General features: G+C 36.4%; 1 protein-coding gene across 1 annotated transcript in view; it reads right to left on the minus strand.

Annotated features, from left to right (window-relative positions):
• Positions 1-1439: 1439 nt before the first annotated feature.
• Positions 1440-19764, minus strand: part of SPTA1 (spectrin alpha, erythrocytic 1) — a 110993-nt gene continuing 92668 nt past the window's right edge. Inside the window, exons 41-50 of the mRNA XM_019634272.1 lie at positions 12347-12556; positions 8890-9186; positions 7939-8051; positions 6731-6748; positions 6224-6275; positions 4890-5077; positions 3953-4006; positions 3419-3565; positions 2523-2667; positions 1440-2028 (exon numbers count right to left, since the gene is read on the minus strand). Of these exons, the coding sequence (XP_019489817.1) occupies positions 1903-2028; positions 2523-2667; positions 3419-3565; positions 3953-4006; positions 4890-5077; positions 6224-6275; positions 6731-6748; positions 7939-8051; positions 8890-9186; positions 12347-12556 (1350 nt within the window). The 3' untranslated portion in view covers positions 1440-1902. The remainder of the gene's footprint in view (positions 2029-2522; positions 2668-3418; positions 3566-3952; positions 4007-4889; positions 5078-6223; positions 6276-6730; positions 6749-7938; positions 8052-8889; positions 9187-12346; positions 12557-19764) is intronic.

Raw genomic sequence — 19764 nt, forward strand, 5'->3', positions numbered from 1 at the left:
GACTCATGGCAGCCCAGCTCCAAGTTGAGCTGTTGTTCAGCATCTTAGCTGTAGAGGGCAGTGTCACTGGCCCTCATATGTGTGATCCGAACCGGGGCCCTCTGGCATCCCAAGCCAGCTCTTAACCAATGCGCCACTCGGCCGGCCCTTAAATTTTTTAAATTAAAGTTTATTGGGGTGACAATGGTTAGTACAGTTACATAGGTTTCAAGTGTACAATTCTGTAATAAGTCATCTACATATAACATTGTGTGTTCACCACCCAGAGTCAGTTCTCCTTCCATAACCATGTATTTGATCCCTTTTACCCTCACTTAGCACTCCCCTCCCCCCTACCATCTTGTAACCACTAAACTATTGTCTGTGACTATGAGTTCTTGTTTCTTTATTTGTTTGTCATGTTCCTTTGTTGTTTTCAGTTTTGTATCCCACATATCAATGAAATAATATGGTTCTTGACTTTTTCTGTCTGACTTATTTTGCTTAGCATAATAATTTCAAGATCCATCCCTGTTGTCGCAAAGTGCACTATTTCATCTTTTCTTATGGCAGAATAGTATTTTATATATATATATATATACTTCAAAATACTTATTGATTGTCATATTCCACATTATCCAATTAAGCAAAAATCAGTAAAAACATTTATACATTATTAGCCACAAAGATAGCTTTTTACTTTTAACCAAAAATTTTTTAAATGTCTTTTGTGACAGGATTTGTCCCTGACTAAGGAAGAACTAATTTCTATATAAAGGATGAGATTGAGACTTAAGATAGTAATCAAGTGGTAATATATATGGATGGGGAGGTGGAGACTGTGTAGGATACTAGAAGTTTCAAACAAGGTGAAAAGATGACCTAAGAATTCTCACCAGCAAATGACATTATCAACTTTTATAAGTCAGGACAGAATGTCAGCGTATGAACCTGTTCAGGCCAAAAATGGCTGAAAATTCTTCTTGGTTTTTTTCCTCCTTAATTCTTAATTTTATATGCAATTCTACTGACTCTTCCACTAATAGAAGATGGAAGTAAATCAAAACAAATATTCTTTTTATCACATTAAAATTTATAGGAAATTTGGGGACATGGCGGACAAAAGGAAGCCCTTCTGTGCTGAAATTTTGCCACTCTGAGGCTAATAATATCCATTCTAATGGAGAAGTATGAAAAAAGAACAGATTAAGAAGGGACTAGGTGATACGTTGGTCTTCTCTGTGTGGTTCCATTCTACAGACTAAAATATTAAGATTCCTCAGGCTATCAAATACCTTCATTTTCAAATGTAAAAATTTAAACACATTCCAAAGCTCAAGAGAACTTGTTTGTAAATCATCTTGGATTTTATTTATCTACTCTACAATGGCCCTTATTTACAATGTAATTAGTTGCCCAGATGATAGGACAATACTCAGAAATACAGATACCCAACCGAGTCAGTAACATTTTACTTCACATTGCCATATTAAAAATACTTTAAATTTTTTTCTTTTTTAAAATTTAATTTATTGGGGTGACAATGGTTAGTAAAATTACACAGGTTTCAAGTGCACAATTCTAAAATGAAAACTTTGTTAGAATCAGAACAGAACAATAATAAAGATATATAGAATGCAACAAATAAAAAAATAGAGAATTTAGCACCCCTCAGTAGATAATGGCTTCATACAAAATAAGTCCATGGTCTCCTCTCCTCCAACTCTATTAATGCCTTATATCTCCCAAGCTTGAGATTGTTTTCAGGTCCTGTAATAAATGTAATAAACACACACACACACACACACACACACACACACACACAGAGTACTATCTTCCCACCCTCTGTACTTGCCTGTCTTCTTCATCCCCCAATACTTTCCATCACACCAAGATTATATATGATCCAGGAAAAACTGATTATCAGTTGCCAAAGTAGGAACTGGTAAAGCCAACATAGTCATAGCCAGCAGGATGGCTTCGGCCCCTTGGGTCCACATATTGCTGCATGTGTGATGCACAAAATGACACTTGTTCTGGGGTTAGGGCCTGAAACATAAAAAGAAAGAGATATAGTGACAGGAATTCACAATACATGGTTCCTTGGGGCTTCCAGTATGTGCTACACCTAGGGGGTGGAGGAACTTTAGAAGAAGTCAGCTCTATTCATATCACATACTTTCTCATAAATCCATAATTTCTGATGAATAAGACCCACTAATCTCTTCAACTCAGTTCTTACCTGAAGAATCCCATCTCACTTTCCCTACACTATTTATTGTAGTCCATAAATTTTTATTATTAAATAAATGGGAAAAGAAATTTCTTTGAAAATTGAGTTTCAGGTTTGGAATTGACCCTGATAGTCATTAGAGATTGACTGTAGGTTTTGTTCATGACATGAAATGGGAAAAAAAAGTAAATGATATCTAAAGCAAGATGATATCTGAGATAAAAAAGAGGTGGGGTGAGGGTAGTTGTAACCAGGCCTGAGATGAGCAAAATCTAGATTATGATGAGAGTAAACGCAATTGAATTCTGACCTGCTTCATGTCCTCTTTGGTAATATAGGCCTTGCCCTCTGCCAGGGCTTGGAAAGCATTCTCTATTTCATCGCTGGATTTGATGTTCTCTGACTCCTTGTCAATCAGGAATGAGGTATAGTCCTCCAGTGAGACATAACCCTTCCTGTGGGAGAAATGGATCAGGAACTGTGTCTTCTCAACAGCCAGAAAAGAAGGCAGACCACTTTCTCATCCTATGCAGTGTCTCAGAGACAGGGAAGCCAGATTTTTCAAGTGCTTCTTCCAACTCAGGTCTCTGAAACTATAATCTCTATTTGACCCTCACCCTCATGCCTTACAGCCAAATAAACCATTTCCTAAGTTCCAGCCTCTGTTTCCATAGGGGTCTTTCAGCCTGACACACTACATCGAATTTGGGAATTTCCTATCAGCACCAGTATCTAGGTACCTCAAGCACTACAAGTTGAGTTGAAGACCTCTATTTCTGGTCTTCTTTGGTCTTGGTATTAGAAAGAATTAGTCCCTAACAATAATGTGATCCCTCTATGACTACACTCCACCCTCACAAGCACATAACAACCCCACCCCCAAGAGTCAGTCATCCTTAGGACCTTACACACATGAAGGGACTCTTCTCTCAGGTTCCATTCTCAGAACTAGAGGAAATTCATATGACAAACATAAACCAGGAATTGATCAAATTGCAGAGCTCATGCCTGAGTTGGAGTTAGTGCCATAGACTTCTGATCTAATCCTGGAAGGACACTAAAAGCTGTCCAATTTATTTATGGGAACCTGTATCTTCTTATTTTCAAGCTGAGTTAATTTCGTGTCTTATGGATCATTTTACTCTCTGTGCTTGTCCCTCCAAAGCCCATTCCCTGCTATGGTCTGGCCCTTGGCGTTTCTCCTACCTCCCTGGGTCGACGGCATCCAGGAATTTCTCAAACTTGGGTTCAGGTTCACCTTCCTCCACCATGGGCAAGTAGTAATTGAGTCCTCTTAGGCAGGACCGGAAATCTTTGTGACTCAAGTGCCCTGTCAAATTCTCATCAAAGTGTCTAAAGGATAAAAACATTTTATCAAGTTCAACAGAGAACCAGATTACAACAAAAAAGAATGGTTCTTGTTGCATCAGCAGGGGCTTTATTAACATGACATAATGTTATCAGAGAATTGAGTGTAGAGCTGGCCTGTGTTTCCACATTTTTTTAACCTAACAAATGGAGGAAAAACCAAAAAATGTTGAACACAAAAGAAACATATTTTCTAAAGTCCAGGAATCTCATAGACATATTACATATAAGCTATAACTTGAAGCTAAATAACATAACTGGATCTTCATTTAAGATCCTACAAAGCTACACTGAGGGAAAAGTTGTTATTTGGAAATTAATTATGAATGGACTGAAAAACAAAGAACCAATCAACTATGAAGTTATACTCACTTATAGGTTGTGCTAAACTCCTTTAGTGTCTCCTCACTCACACCTATGGTGTCTCTGAAATAAAAAGCATTAATTAAGACATTAAGCAAAACAGAGAAAAGCAGAAGACATGCAACATGAAATAGAGAATTTTAGTGAGAATTATGCTATACAAGTCATTCAGTTCAGGGCTTGGCAAACCATGGTTCATGGGCCAAATCCAGTCTGTCACTTGCTTTTGTATAGTCAATAAGCTAAGAATGTTTTTAAAATTTTTACATGGTTGAAAATAATCAAAAGAAGAAGAATGATTTATAAAATGACATGAAATTCAAATTTAAGTGTCCATAATTGAAATTTTATTGGAACGTGTCCATGTTCATTCATATAAATTATCAGTAACTACTTTCTCTCCACAACAGCAGAGTTGAGTAGTTATAACAGAGACTATTTGGTTCACAAAGTCTAAAATATTTATTATCAGACTTTTTACAGAAAAAGTTTACCAGTCTCTGATCTAGATAATAACACTGACAAAAAGCTATGGAGACCTAAATCTTCTTTAATACAGTTAATTTTTTTTAGAAAAAAACCGAATTCAGTGCTTCTGCCCTATACCTTGAATATTTCTTGCATGCTAGACATTTTTAGCAGGAATTTCACAAAAGGGAATTCTTTCTGAAGAGATTACATAATATGGTAAAGGGATGCTAAGAATTGGATGATGAGTAGATTTAGGGCAATGAGAGCATTGACTCTTATTTCATAATAGAATAAAGAGAAACAGTTACTCTGTGGGACAGTAAAGAGAGAGAATATTGGTTCCGAAGATGGTGAGTTTACTATCTCTGAAGCAGCTCTTTTATCCACTACCCCAAATTGTAGCCCTCGGAGTTAAGTTTGTAACACCTAAGACCGCCCACACACTTCCCCAGTCTTGGACATAGATTTTCAGTACTTGGCTTGTATCTGTTGTTCCAGATTGTGTTGCATTCGCATTCCAAGCTGGTGGAGCTGGTCCCACTGCTGGGCCAATCCAATGGTGCTGTATTTGATGTCTAGGATCAGAGCCTCTTCTAAGTTGTCCCCCAGATCCTCAATCTTGGTCAGATGACGCTTCATCACCTGGATTTCCTTCTGCTTCCTCTGGAGAAAGGGAAGAAGAGTGACAGTCACTCAGGCCACCTGTCCAAACCTAGGCATGGGAGTGAAGATAAGAAACCAATGAGTCCGAGTTTCCCCTAATTGCTCCTTTGCAATTATTTTCAGGGATATTCCTGTCCTCCATGAAAAATGAACTACTCAGGAAAACCATGTTACTTCTGTGTTCCTCACTTAAAAAGTAGTAGAAAGATTACGAAATATGACCACTCTCATTCTGGTAATCTGTAATATATAAATCAAAGAGTTAGTAGTTGTGTACTACAGATAGGAAAGGTTAGAATTTCCAAGATCCATGCATCACCAGCTCTCAGTGGTTTTCATCATGGATTATCTGCACTATTGATTGTGGATGAGTTCTTAGGCCTACTTAAGCTCCACAGTGTTCACTCTTGGACCTCCTTCACCAGTTTGAGAAGACTTCCACAAAATGTTCCTATCATTCAGGCACATTTTACACTACATTTCTGCATCTAAACCATGCTTTCTCAGCCAGGGAATATTTTCCCTAGAGAGAGGAAGAGTGAATGATGATGGGGACTGGTAAAAAAAAACATTAGCTATTACAATGGCTTGCAGCCCTGCAAAGATCAAGCCTTCCTGACAACATCTTATTATTTAGTATTTTTCTCTCCTTAACAAGAAATTATATTTAATTAATTAATTTTTTTCTTCTGAGGGTCAATAATGAAAATAAGGTTAAGAAACACCACTCTCGCCCACTGCTTCACTTAGTTGTTAAGAGATCATCTAGATTCAACTGTATTGTCAATTAACTGTTATTATCAAATAATAACAGAAATTTGTCAATGTTTCAGGTTTCAGGCTAGAAGCTTTGGCATTTGTTCCCTTACTTAATCAATATAGTAACTCTATAATGTAGGTATTATTAACTCCATTGTATAGATACAGAAATTGAAGTTCAGAGATTTAAGCAATCTGATATCCATGAAGTGGTGGCCAATGATTAGAACAGAAATTTTTGGCAGGGTTGGCACCAGAGCCTCAGGCTCTTGACCTTCAGGCCAGGGAATTTACCTAGAAGTATTCCTAAGAATTTTCTTTAAGCACCCCTTTTTGCACTCTTGTAATTCCGGCAGTATCCTGAGCTAATGAATAAACATTACTTACTTTATTTGCTTCCAACTGGGATTCCAGAGTTCCTGTTTCTTTGAGCAAAGATCTAGTTAGAACCAGAGGAAAACATTACTTATAATATCAGAGATCAGCATTTCACACAGACAAACTCAGAGCCCCTACACTTCTCTATTGCTACTTATTCCAAGTTACATGGCCTCTCAGAATTAAATTTTCATAACAGCAAATTTTCACGAAACCAAACCTCTCTATTGGCAACATTGCCAGATAGATTTTTCTCTGCCTATGAGAAGGCTTCCAGACCTCCTTCCTAGTTATTTTCAAACATACCCTTAACCTAATATAGGCAAGACTTCACTAGTGGGGTGAGGAGCTAGAATGATATACGAGTATATACTTGGCTTCTCTTTTTCACCCTACATTTTTATTTTGACACCATCAGATTGAGATGGGATGAAGATGCCTCAGTACTAAAGCCTTCTTAGCTAATTATTCCAGAACATTATAAAAAAACAGATACAATAACATAAAAATACTGACCCATCCAGAAAATAAGCCCTGGACATGGAAGACCGGAACAGGAATCAGAAAAGAAAAAAGGGAAATCATATGTTAACATGGATTACTTTAATGATCTTTTTTCTTCAGATTTATGAAACATCCTCAATCTTTTGTAGCCAAAAACATATGAACGTGTTCCACCCACTGTTCCAAAAGTCTCTTCCACACTGAGACGCTAAGAGCCTTCTGTGCAGTTACTTGCTGTAAGGAGGAAGCACACAGGAGTCAGGTGATATGCTCAGTGTTGGCCACATGCTGCCGGGGGTGAAGAACCAAAACCAGAGGCAGAGAAGGATGAACTGTATTTCCTCTGCTTTCTGTCAGATGTACTTTAGCTATGACACAGGATTTCATTTTGTTAGTTGTTTGATTTATCCTTGTTAGTACAGTGTAGAAACAGTATATATCATGGATTGTCTACACCGCCATTTTAACTTGCGAAACTCCACAATTCTGACCCACCTACTGGATACAGTCTACCAACTTAGACCATTTATTCTAACGTAGTACACCTTCTAAGCCTCCTTTTTTCCAGGTTATTTTCCCTAGAAGATGTGACAAGTGTTATTTTCACATATAGAACACTTTGCATTTGGTAAAAGCAATTAGCATATATTATCTCACTTGATTCTCATCACAGCTTTAGTAGTCAGGCAACATAAGAGCTTCAAATTAGGTGTTCACAATATGCTCTGATGCTGCTTGTTTCAATAAACACATATGTGATCTTGAGCAAATCAATTTATCTATTAAACTTTTTTCCTCACTTGGAAACAGAGGTAATAACATCTGCTTTGTACACTTTTCAAGGCTGCTCTAAAAATTAAGTGACGTAATGGGTATAGAAGTACTTTGTAAAGTGAAAAGTGGTATGCAAATATAAGGGACTGTTATTATTTTTGGACTGTAATTATAGGCAACAGAAAAATAAGTGAGAGCATCAAGGAGAGAATGCTGAAGGGTACACCATGGGCAGCAATATGAAATTCTCATTTCTCAATTTTGCAAGGATTGATTCATAAAGCAATCAATTAAAAATATAAAGCACACATATGACATGGGGATTTTATGACAGCATACATGCTGTAGAAGCCCCTCCTTCTCAGGCCCTCATATATGTATGTTATCCTTATAAGAAATGGAATGTGTGATACAGGGATCATAAGATTCAGGTAGCACACACACACCTGGTCTCCAAGATCCACTGAAGAAAGGAATTGGAATTCTGTTCAAACTCCTGGCACAGCTCAAAGTTCTTCACCTGTCTTGACTCTTCCTTTTGCAGCTCCTGCTCCCGTTCCTAAAACCCCAAATCACAGATAGTGTTGTACATACTGAAGACCTTTTTTTTATTTCTTTGCTATAAAATGGCTGGTTCCCAGGCTCTTCTGCATGTGTTAACTTTCCCAAATCTAACCTATCTTCCAGAGCCTGTACCTATGTGTTCACATTTCTTCCAGTCCACATATTCTTATCTCCAAAAGGTGAAAAAAGCTCGTGACACTTCCCATCAGTACTTGCAGAGTCTCAAAGACCAACCCCAGTAACAAATAATCAAGTAATAAAGTCAAACCTTTTCTCAATTTTTTTTTCCAGGTGAAATGTAAATGAACATAAAAGCTACCTTAAAAAGAAAAGTAGTAATAAGAGTTGCCGTGTAAAGTTGGCACTTCTATGGTAAAATTTTCCTTTTTTAAACTTTTAAATATTTTCTGTAGCTTCTATAATGAACATTATCATAGACAAACAAAAATTAAATGCAAACACTTTAAAAAGGCACTTTTGGAGGTGTGTATAAAATAGAGAATGCCTTTGATGGGGGAATATATAGACTGTAAAGATATATACAAGCCTCATGAACTTTTTATAACTCATTTTTAGAACTACCTCCTAGAGCTTGTGTTTGCTTCCCTAAATCACTTCTCAACACCCAGAAGCATGAAGCTGTCCAAACTATGGGGCACAGAGCTATACATATAATGAATTTATTTCCAAAATTTTCTTAGACTCTCTAGTTTATGACTGCTGTCCTAATTAATAGTGTTCCTTTCCATCTCAAAAGTTTCCCAACTTGGGTAATAATCTAAATGTTCATGATTACTATAGCCAAAGGAAGTTTCTGCTGTGCTTCAAGCTACCTTGATGATGTCAGATAGGTTCTTCCAGACCCTTTCTAGGACCTCCATAGTTAACCAGGTATAAGGGCTGGAGGGCACATTTAAGGACTTAATCTGCTGGTCTAGCTCTAACAAATAGTTGAAGTCTTCTTGCGCCCTGGCCAAGGAGGCCAAGAAGTCCTCGTGGTTCTTCTGCAGCTCGCGAATCTCATTCAGGGAGGCACAGTGCACAGGCTCTGACAGGTCCTCCTCGGCATTTTCACACCAGTGGTTGAAAGCTGAAGCCTTGTGTGCAAATTCCATGAATAGCTCCTCAGCCTACAGAGGAAGAAAAAAATACCTCCATCTTTCCCAATAGAAAGAGAATAGAAGAAGAATTGACTAAAGAGAAGAGAGGAAAAGACTGAGGATACAAAAAATGACTGTCTTCAGATATTTTCAGGGCCAACATTCTAAGACTGAAAAACTAAAACCAATGGGAACTATAGGATCAGATGGATGGACATGTGAATTCGAGGTATAAGCTCTGATCCTGACATTTTCTCATAAGGTGAAACTGGTCAAGTTTTTCATCATCTACAAATTAGAAGGTTGAATGACTTCTAGATTTATTTTAGCTCTAAGATTCCAAAAGTGGCAAAGGTCACTTTGGATGATAAGATTTCCTATTCTGAAGTCTGTATTTCAACTCTACTTGGCATAGCAAATATGTAAAAATAGGTGTTAAATGAATGAATGAATGAATGAATGAATGAATGATAAAATGAACAAATAGTTCATGGAATAAGCAAATCTATTTCATCCTTTATCCACTTCCTCTTTCTTCTGATCTTCTGCAGATCACAGCTCTCTGATGTCCTTTTGTGTATACTGAATTTCTTTTCTACCATTCTTCTACACTTTGTTTAGGCTTATCTCATGCCTGAAGCCCCTGTTTAAACCCATTTCCTTCCCTCTAACCTGTATTCTTATTCCTGCAATACTCGCTGGAGTTATCCATATGTTCTAAATGACTCTGAATTTCTTTCTTTTTTTTTTTCATACAGATTTCTAGTTATATTCCTTTAATAAAGCATGAGTTTTCAGGCTATGATGATAATTAAATATTATTTTAAAATATAATTTAATGGCTAAATGAGCTATCATACTGCTTTGCCACAATATATTTAAACATTACCTTATTATTGCCTGTTTATACTGTTTCCAATTTTCTCCATTACAAATAGTACTGTGATTAATACCCTTTAATATTAATCTTTAATAACATCTTTTTTATGTCAGTTCACTTTTATATTTCTTATATTTATATTGTTAGTTTCAGGTGTACAATAATGATTAGACATTTACACACCTCACAAAGTGATAACCTCAACAAGACTTACCCATTTTACACCATACATAGCTATTACAATACCATTGACTATATTCCCTATGCTGCACTTTATATCCTATGACTATACACATATTTTCAATTATAGTTGACATTCAATATTATTTTATATTAGTTTCAGGTGTACAGTATAGTGCTTAGGCATTTATATAGTTTAAGAAGTAATCCCCCTAATAAGTCTGGTACTCATCAATACCATACATAGTTGTATAACATTATTGACTATATTCCCCATACTGTATTTTATATCCCCATTACTATTTTGTGACTATCAATTTGTACTTCCTAATCCCTTCACCTTTCTAAGCCATTCCCCCCAAGTTCCTCCCAATTAGTCATCATCAATTTGTTCTCTGTATCTATAAGTGAATGACTCTGAATTTCTGAATGAGAGAAATAATATGGATTGTTCCAAACAGTATGTAATCAAAAATAGTTTAGATTTTAAATTTATTATATATTTTGGGTCAGTAGACTCTACTTCCAAGGAGATTTATGTTATACAAATGAATTTTCATCCCCAAACATAAGGATTAAAGAGGAAAAAATTGGCCCAAATGAAAGGGAGATACAAGGTTGTGCACTATTACATTTTCCATATACTCATTTCAGCAATCTATATGCTAAAATAGATCAACACAGAGTAAACTAATATGGCCCCTACACAGGAAGAACATGAAAACCATAAAGTACTTAATATTATTTTCATAATACTATGGATCAACTGAATATCTTACAAAGATTTTATAATCAGAAAGTAAAATAATAGAGTCAGAATGTGAACTATCTACTGGGCCATAGGAAAAGATGAAATACTACCATTTGTGACAATACGGATGGATCTTGAGATTATTATGCTAAGCAAAATAAGTCAGACAGAAAAAGCCAAGAACCATATGACGTCATTCATATGTGAAATATAAAACTGAAAGCAACACAGGAACAAGACAAACAAACAAAGAAACAAAAGCTCATAGACACAGACAACAGTTTAGTGATTAACAGAGGATAAAGGGAGAGGGGAGGTGGTGGAAGAGGGAAAAGGGGACCAAATATATGGTGATGGAAGGAGAACTGACTCTGGGCGGTGAACACACAATGCAATATTTAGATGATGTATTACAGAAATGTACACTTGAAACCTATATAATTTTACTAACCACTGTCACCCCAATAAATTTAATAAATAAAAAAAGAATGTAAAATATAGTTATGTTTTTATATATTTATGAAGTTACCCATTAACTGATTCAATTTTTCACCTAAAATTAGGTTTCATGTCTTTTAATACAGTAAAAATTAACTAAGGGTCCAAACTTACTGATTTCTGTGTGTTTGTTTTCTATCTAATTCCCCTAACTCCCTACCTTAACTTGTTGCCAGGTATAGTACTTGTTCTGGTCTAGGAATCCTCAGTAATTTCACTGACCATCCTCACTTTCTTTTATTATTGATCTTTTTAAATGATCAACGTCTAATACCTTAGCAGCTACCACTAGAAAGAACATCTTAATCACATATATCCATATACAACTTAATGGTTTATACTGCATTTTCAGATCCATTGCCTCTTTTAATAGTAATAACATAGTAATGACACAGAAGAGCAGGAGATGGCAGTAGCATTATCCTATTTCAGAGATGTTCAGAGATGTTAACTGATATATATAAAGATTCCCAGCCAGGAAAGATGAGAACACAAGTTTTACTTGTCTAGTTCTCCTTTTATTTGAGTTAAAGAAAAGCACAAGAATGACCTTTTATCTAGCCTGCCAATTTTAGGTCTTCCATATAGTAAGATCTTCCACCCTCTTGTCTTACCTACCTCTTCCATTACACATGCCTGGATTTCATATCAAGTCATCTGGATAACTGACAAATCAGTCTTAAAAAAAACATTCTATCAATCTAAAAAAAATGAATTACTTCTTGCTCAATAAGAATATCTTCTTGATCTTTTTCAAAGTACTTACTTACTCAAATATCTATAGATTATCCAAACAGGGTTTCCACTATCTATTTCTGGATTCCATGGCTAGTATACAGATAATCAAGACCTTATGGCTCATCAATTTTTTAAAAATTTACCTTTCGTAGGGGCAGCTGTTTCTCCAGCAATTTGTCTTTGTGGGCTGCAGAGGCTTCCAGAAGCTTTTCCCAGAGACTCAGCAAGGCAGCATGGCGCTCCTCAATAGCTTTAGTCTGGCTGTGCTGAGCAGTCACCAGTTGATCTTTTAAGTCAGTTATCTTAGACAGTCTCTCTTGTTGGAAGCTGTGCAGACTGGCATCAAGTGTGTCCTGAGAAACATCCATAGACAAGCAGTGAACAGAGGAATAATGCAGATTCCGAGAGGTCATTCACACATGGGTTCCACCAGATTTTTGTCATAGATAAGATAAGGACTAGGAAAGAGTTAGAATGATGATCAAAGAAAATAAAATTTGACTTAGAGACTTAAGTGAACATTTGGGGTTGGAATTATGGGTAAGTTCCAGTACATGTATGTTTTATAATTAGATTTTAGGTTAGGTGGAAAATTAATGGTAAGGGAATATTAGAACATGATATGATATTGCAAATTTTCTGTACAGACTAACAAAAGACCTCCTACATATGCTAGTTATACAAATGAAATTTTTGTGGAAATGTTGATATCAGAGTCACAAAACTAGCAATGTTCCACTTCCAGCTTTTATAGGGTGGCTTGTATTTGACCAATTCTGTCTCTGAGAACAACTTTAACCACTGGATAAGAGTACAAAAAAAATCAGCTGTTTGAAAGGGATCAGAATACAACTCAGGTAGTTATAACTCAAGGGATCAAAATTCCAGAGAGGAGGAAATAGTAGTTGAGCAACAGTACTATTCTCTGTTAATTTTCCTGTTGAAGTATAAACTGTACAGGGTAAAAGGAGAAAGCAGCAGATCAGAACTTTTGATGATCTCATGGAGCTATAAAGAGACAAAAATTGGAGTTCTGGGGAACAGGTGCAGCTAGGATTTGAGAAGCCAAGGGAGCAGCAGAAAAGTAGGTTTAATATTCTCACTGTATTTTCCCATCAAGGCATTTATAGATTCCTAAACTGTACAAGACACAAGTCCTAGAAGCCAAGTAGAAAACAGTAGCTAAGAATCTAAAATGCTAAGTAGCGTTTTCTGTAGTCACACAGTGCTGGGTTCAAGACACATCAAGTGGGAGCCTAGTGAAAGAGATTTAGTTGAAGCCCCTGAAAGGTGCCAGGTATAAGAGCAAACAGAAAAGGCTAGTACTCAAAAAACTCTAATTATGGGGATTATGTCACAGAAATGGGTGTGAGGAGTGCTTCTTGAAATCTCCCCTGGAATTCACAACAAATTGAACAGCTATAATTCCACAAAGTACTACCTGCATGGCACACAGGCATGCCTGAGAGACCAGCAATTGGAATCATCTAAAGGTGGGCAATTTGGGTGAGCAGGAGAGGAGGGAAGGGGAAAGTGTGGAGATGTGGGCCACAGGCCACAGGACACAAACCGGAGCTCAGAGCTCCCTGCATTCTGGAGCTTACCACAGTTGCAGGAGAGGGAAGTGCACCCCTATGGCCCACAGTCCCGCCTGAGGGATGAGCATATAACAGGGCTGAACCAAATGCTCATGTCAGAGACCTTGGAGCAAAGACTGAGGGAACAAGGGTGAGAATGGTGATTTAAGCCTTCACTGCCAAGCAGAGGACAGAAGACAGGCACAGAGCCTGGCCCACCCCTCCCCACTTTCCCAGAGCTCACCCCTCTTCCACTCTCCCAATGCTAGAAGCAGACTCCAGAAAAAACGGTAGCAGTGTCAGATCAAAAGAACAGAATATTTGCAGCTCTGAGAACTGCAGCCCCACAGCCAGACTCACAGCACAACTGATTCCGGCAAAAGGTAAGAAACTGTAGGGGCAAGAAAACTGTGGATTGGTAGTTGCCATTGCTCAGAGCCAACTCTTACAACCCACCCCACCCCCACCTATCTGGGTGGATCCCTGCAGGGGTAACCAGAGCAGCTGAGACACACAGTCTCTGAATTTGGTTGCAGGAAGAGCTTTGGGACATCAGAAGCTCTCCACATCCCACCATGGAGGCAGTGCCCTGAGACCCAGGTGACCTGCTCACAGAGGAGAAACCTACCTTCAAGTTAACCCCCCCTCCCCCCATCATGTGAGAAACTGGAACAATGCAAGAGAAAATATAACACAACAGTTTGAGAGAGAATAAAAGGCTACAGAGGAAGAGAAAATAAAACATTCCACCAACACCTACTGGAAAGCGAAATAAAGACCTCCTATCAACCTGTCGCAGAATACACTCTTGTAGATGCCTAGGAAGAGAAATAATAATTAATTGCCAGGAATAACCAAGGTAATAAGGCAGGTCAGAAAGAAAATGAAAAGTCTCCAGAAAATGAACTTAAAGACATGGAAATATGTGACTTAAATGACAGAGAAGTCAAGACTACAGCTCTGAAAAAACACAATGAGATGCAAGAAAACACAGACAGGCAGTTTAATGAACTTGGAAACACAATCAAAGAACAAAATTAACATTTTACCAAAGAGATTGAAATTTTTTAAAAAGAACCAAATAGAACTTCTGGAGATGAAGAAGTTAATAAAAGAATTCAAGAATGTAATAGCCTGCATAGGTTACAGAGCTGACCAGATGGAGGAAAGAATTCATGATACCAAAGATAGAAATCTGGAAATGATACAGATGGAAGAAGAGAGAGACTTCAGAGTTAAAAGAAATGAAAGAACTCTACAAGAACTATCTGATTCCATCAGAAAGAACAACATAAGAATAACAGGCTTACCAGATAGAGAAGAAAGGGAGAAGGAACAGAGAGTCTATTCAAACAAATAGTTAATGAGAACTTCCTAAACATGTGGAAAGAACTGGATCCCCAAATCCAAGAAGCAAATACAACACCAAATAATCTCAATCCCATTAGGCCTTCTCCAAGGCACACCTTATTGAAGCTATCAAAAATTAATGACAAAGAAAAAATCCTCAAGGTAGCCAGGGAAAAAAGACAGTAACCTACAAAGGAAAGCCCATTTGATTACCATCAGATTTTTCAGCAGAAACTCTACAAGCAGAAGGGTGTGGAAACGAATGTGCAAATTATTAAAAGAGAGAAATTATGAGCCAAGAATACTATATCCAGCAAAGATATCATTTAGATATGAAGGAGGAATAAAGACATTTCCAGACATACAGAAGCTGAGGGAATTTTCTAAAACACGACCTGCATCATAAAAAAAACTGAAGGCAGCTACTTAACCTGAAACAAAAAAATCAAGAGAATACAAAACCATGAGGAGTATTACAAACAGACAGGCAGAAGCAGGAACTGGCAGCCCCTACACAAAATAGGGCATTATACACTTAAACATAACATAAAGAGTAAAGAAAAAAAAGACTTTAAAAAAGGAAAAAGAAGAAAAAGGCAACTTGCTATTGCAACTCAGAAATCAACTCACAGCATAAGTAAGGATAACTTTTGACAAAAAAAACATAAAAGGGGAGGGTAAAGGTTCACTGAACCTGCAAAAGAGAATAGAAAAAAAGCATACTGAAAAAAAAGGACTACTGTATATATGAAACTTTCTTTTACATAAACTTAATGTTAACCACTCAAAAAAAAAATCAGAACTGAGATATATAAAAAAAGAAGAAACACAGGGTAAAATCATAGACTACCACTATACTAAAATAACAGAGCAACAAAAAGGCAAAGAAAAAATGGAGCCACCGAGCCACCAGAAAACAAAAGATAGAATGATAGGAAATCCTCATAAATCAATAAATACTCTAAATCTAAATGGACTGAACTCACCAATAAAAAGGCACAGAGTAGCAGATAGGATAAAAAAACAAAACCCAACCATATGCTGCCTCCAAGAGACACATTTCAGCTACAAGAACAAATATAAACTCAAAGTGAAAGGGTGGAAATTGACACTCCAAGCAAATGGTATTCAGAGAAAAGCAGGTGTAGCCACACTGATATCAGATGAAACAGACTTCAGGACAAAAATGGTAACAAGAGACAAAGATGGACATGTCATAATGAAAAAAGAGACAATACAACAAGAAGACATGGCACTTATCAATATATATGCTCCCAATCAGGGAGTACCAAAACATACAAAGCAATATCTAACAAAACTAAAGGGAGAAATTGACCTAAAATAATTATAGTAGGAGACCGAAAACATTATTGACAATTATGGGTAGGTAATCGAAACAGAAAACAAATAAGGAAGTATCAGCCCTAAATGACAGATCAGACCAAATGGACATAACTGACATTTATAGAGCACTTCATTCTAGAACATCAGACTATACACTCATTTCTAGTGTACATGGAACATTCTCAAGGATAGAAAATATACTGGGACATAAAACTAGCCTCAGAAAAATGAAGAAGACTGAAATCATACCAAGCATATTCTCTGATCACAAGGCTTTGAAATTGGGTATCAACTGCAGAAAGTAAGCAGGAAAAAACACAAATATGTGGAGATTAAACAACATGCTTTTAAAGAACAACTGGGCTGAAAAAGAAATGAGGAGAGTTCAAAAGATACATAGAAACAAATGAGAATGAAAAGACATAACTATCAAAATTATTGGGATGCAGCAAAAACAGTAATAAGAGGGAAATTTATATCATCACAGGCCTATCCCCAGAAAGAAGAACTATCCCAGATAAACAACCTAAAATTAAACCTTAAAAAACTAGCAAAAGAAGTACAAATGAAACCCAAAGTCAGCAAAAGGAAGGGATTAATAAAAATCAGGGCAAAGCTAAATGAAATAGAGAACAAAAAGACAATAGAAAAAATTAATGTAACAAAGAGCTGGTTATTTGAAAAGATTAATAAAATTGACAAACCCTTGGCTAGGCTCATTAAAATAAAAAGAGAAAAGACACAAATAAACAAAATCAGAAATGAAAGAGGAGTCACCTTGGATACCACAGAAACACAAAGGATCATCCAAGAATACTATGAGGACTATATGCCACCAAATTCAATAACCTAGAAGAAATGGACAAGTTCTTAGACACACATAGCCTTCCTAGACTGAATTGCAAACAACTGGAAAATCTAAATAGACCGATCAATAGTAAGGAAATTGAATCAGTCATCCGAAACCTTCCCAAAAGCAAAAGTCCAGGACAAGATGGCTTCCCTAGTGAAGTCTACCAAACATTCAAAGAGGATCTAATGCCTTTCCTCTTCAAACTCTTCCAAAAAACTGAAGAAGAGGTGATATACCCTAACTCATTTTATGAGGCCAACATTACCCTGATACCAAAACCTGGTAAGGATAACACACACAAAAAGAAAATTACAGACCAATATCTCTGATTAATACAGATGCAAAAACCCTAAAAAATATTCTAGCAAATTTATTACAACAATGCATTAAAAAGATGATTCATCATGATCAAGTAGGGTTCATCCCAGGGGCACAAGGATGGTTCAGCATATACAAATCGGTTAATGTGCTATGCCACATAAACAAAAGACAAAAATCATATGATTATATCAATGGATTCAGAAAAAGTGTTTGACAATATACAACATTCATTTATTATTAAAACATTTAATAAAATAGATATAGAAGGAAAATATCTTAACATAATAAAAGCCATATATAACAAACCCTTGGCTAATATCATAATTAACAGTGAAAAACTGAAGCCTTTTGCTCTATGTTCAGGAACAAGACAGGGTTGTCCCTTATCACCACCATTATGCAACAGAGTATTGGAAGTCCCAGACAGTACGATTGGCAAGAGAAAGATATTATATGCATCTGAATTGGGAATGAAGAAGTTAAATTGTCACTTTTTGCAGATGACATAAATTTCTATATAAAATCCTAAAGATGCCACCAAAAAGCTATTAGAAATAATAAATGAATACAGTAAAGTTGTTGGCTACAAAATCAATGTACAAAAATCCATTGTGTTCATAATACTAACAATGAAATTTCAGAAAAAGAAATTTTAAAAATTACTTTTGCAATTGCAACAAAAATTATAAAATACCTAGGAATAAACTTAACCAAGGGTGTGAATGACTGATACACTGAAATTTGTAAGACATTTTTAAAAGAAATTGAAGAAGACACAAAGAAATAGAAAGACATTCTGCGTTCATGGATTGGAAGAATCAACATAGTTAAAATGGCATATTACCCAAGGCAATACACAGATTTAATGCAATCCCCATCAAAATCCTAATGGTATTTTTTAAAGAAATAGAACAAAATATCATCAGATTTGTATGGAATCATTAAAGAACCTGAATAGCCAAAGCAATCCTCAGAAAAAAGAACTAGGCTTGAGGTATCACACTCCCTGACTTCAGCTTGTACTACAGGGCAACAGTGATCCAAACAGCATTGTACTGGAAGAAAAACAGACATACAGACCAATGGAATAGAATTGAAAACCCTGAAATAACCCATAAATATGGACAGATAATTTTCGACAAAGGAGCCAAAAACATACAATAGAGAAAACAAAGCCTCTTCAATAAATGGTGCAGGGAAAATTGGAAAGCCACATGCAAAAGAATGAAACTAGACTGTTATCTGTCACCATGTACCCAAATTAACTCAAAATGGATCAAAGACCAAAACATAAGACCTGAAACAATAAACTACAGAGAAGAAAGCGTAGGTACTAAACTTATGGACCTTGGGTTCAGAAAGGATTTTATGAATTTGATCTCAAAGACAAGGGAAGTAAAAGCTAAAATAAATGAATGGGACTATATCAAACTAAAAATCTGCACAGCAAAAGAAACCATCGAGAAATCAAAGAGGCAACCAACCAAACAGGAGTAGATATTTGCAAACAATGCCTCCGATAAGGGGCTAATATCCAAAATATGTAAGAAGTTCATACAACTCAACAACAAAAAGACAAACGATCCAATTAAAAATGGGCAGAGGACATGCACAGACACTTCTCCCAACAAAACATACAAACAGCCAACAGATATATGAAAAAATGTTCAACTTCTCTAGCTAGTGTGGAAATACAAATCAAAACCACAATGAAATACTACCTCACACCATTTAAATGGCTATCATCAAGAAAAATAATAACAAGTGTTGGAGAGATTTTGGAGAAAAACGAACCCTCATATACTGTTTGTGGGAGTGTAAATTGGTGCAGCCACTATGGAAAACAGTATGGAGGGTCCTCAAAAAATTAAGAATAGAATTGCCATATGACCCAGCAATCCCTCTCTTTGGTATCTACCCCCAAAATCTGAAAACATTTATCTGTAAAAATATATGTACCCCTATATCTATCGCAGCATTATTCGTGGTGTGCAAGACATGGAAACAACCAAAGTGTTCTTCAATAGATGATTGGATAAAGAAGATGTGGTACATACATACACAATGGAATACTACTCTGCCATAAGAAAAGATGAAATACTGCCATTTGTTTTTT

Source organism: Hipposideros armiger, unplaced genomic scaffold (genome assembly GCF_001890085.2).
Source record: "Hipposideros armiger isolate ML-2016 unplaced genomic scaffold, ASM189008v1 scaffold_1569, whole genome shotgun sequence".
In the NCBI taxonomy this organism is placed as follows: Eukaryota; Metazoa; Chordata; class Mammalia; order Chiroptera; family Hipposideridae; genus Hipposideros; species Hipposideros armiger.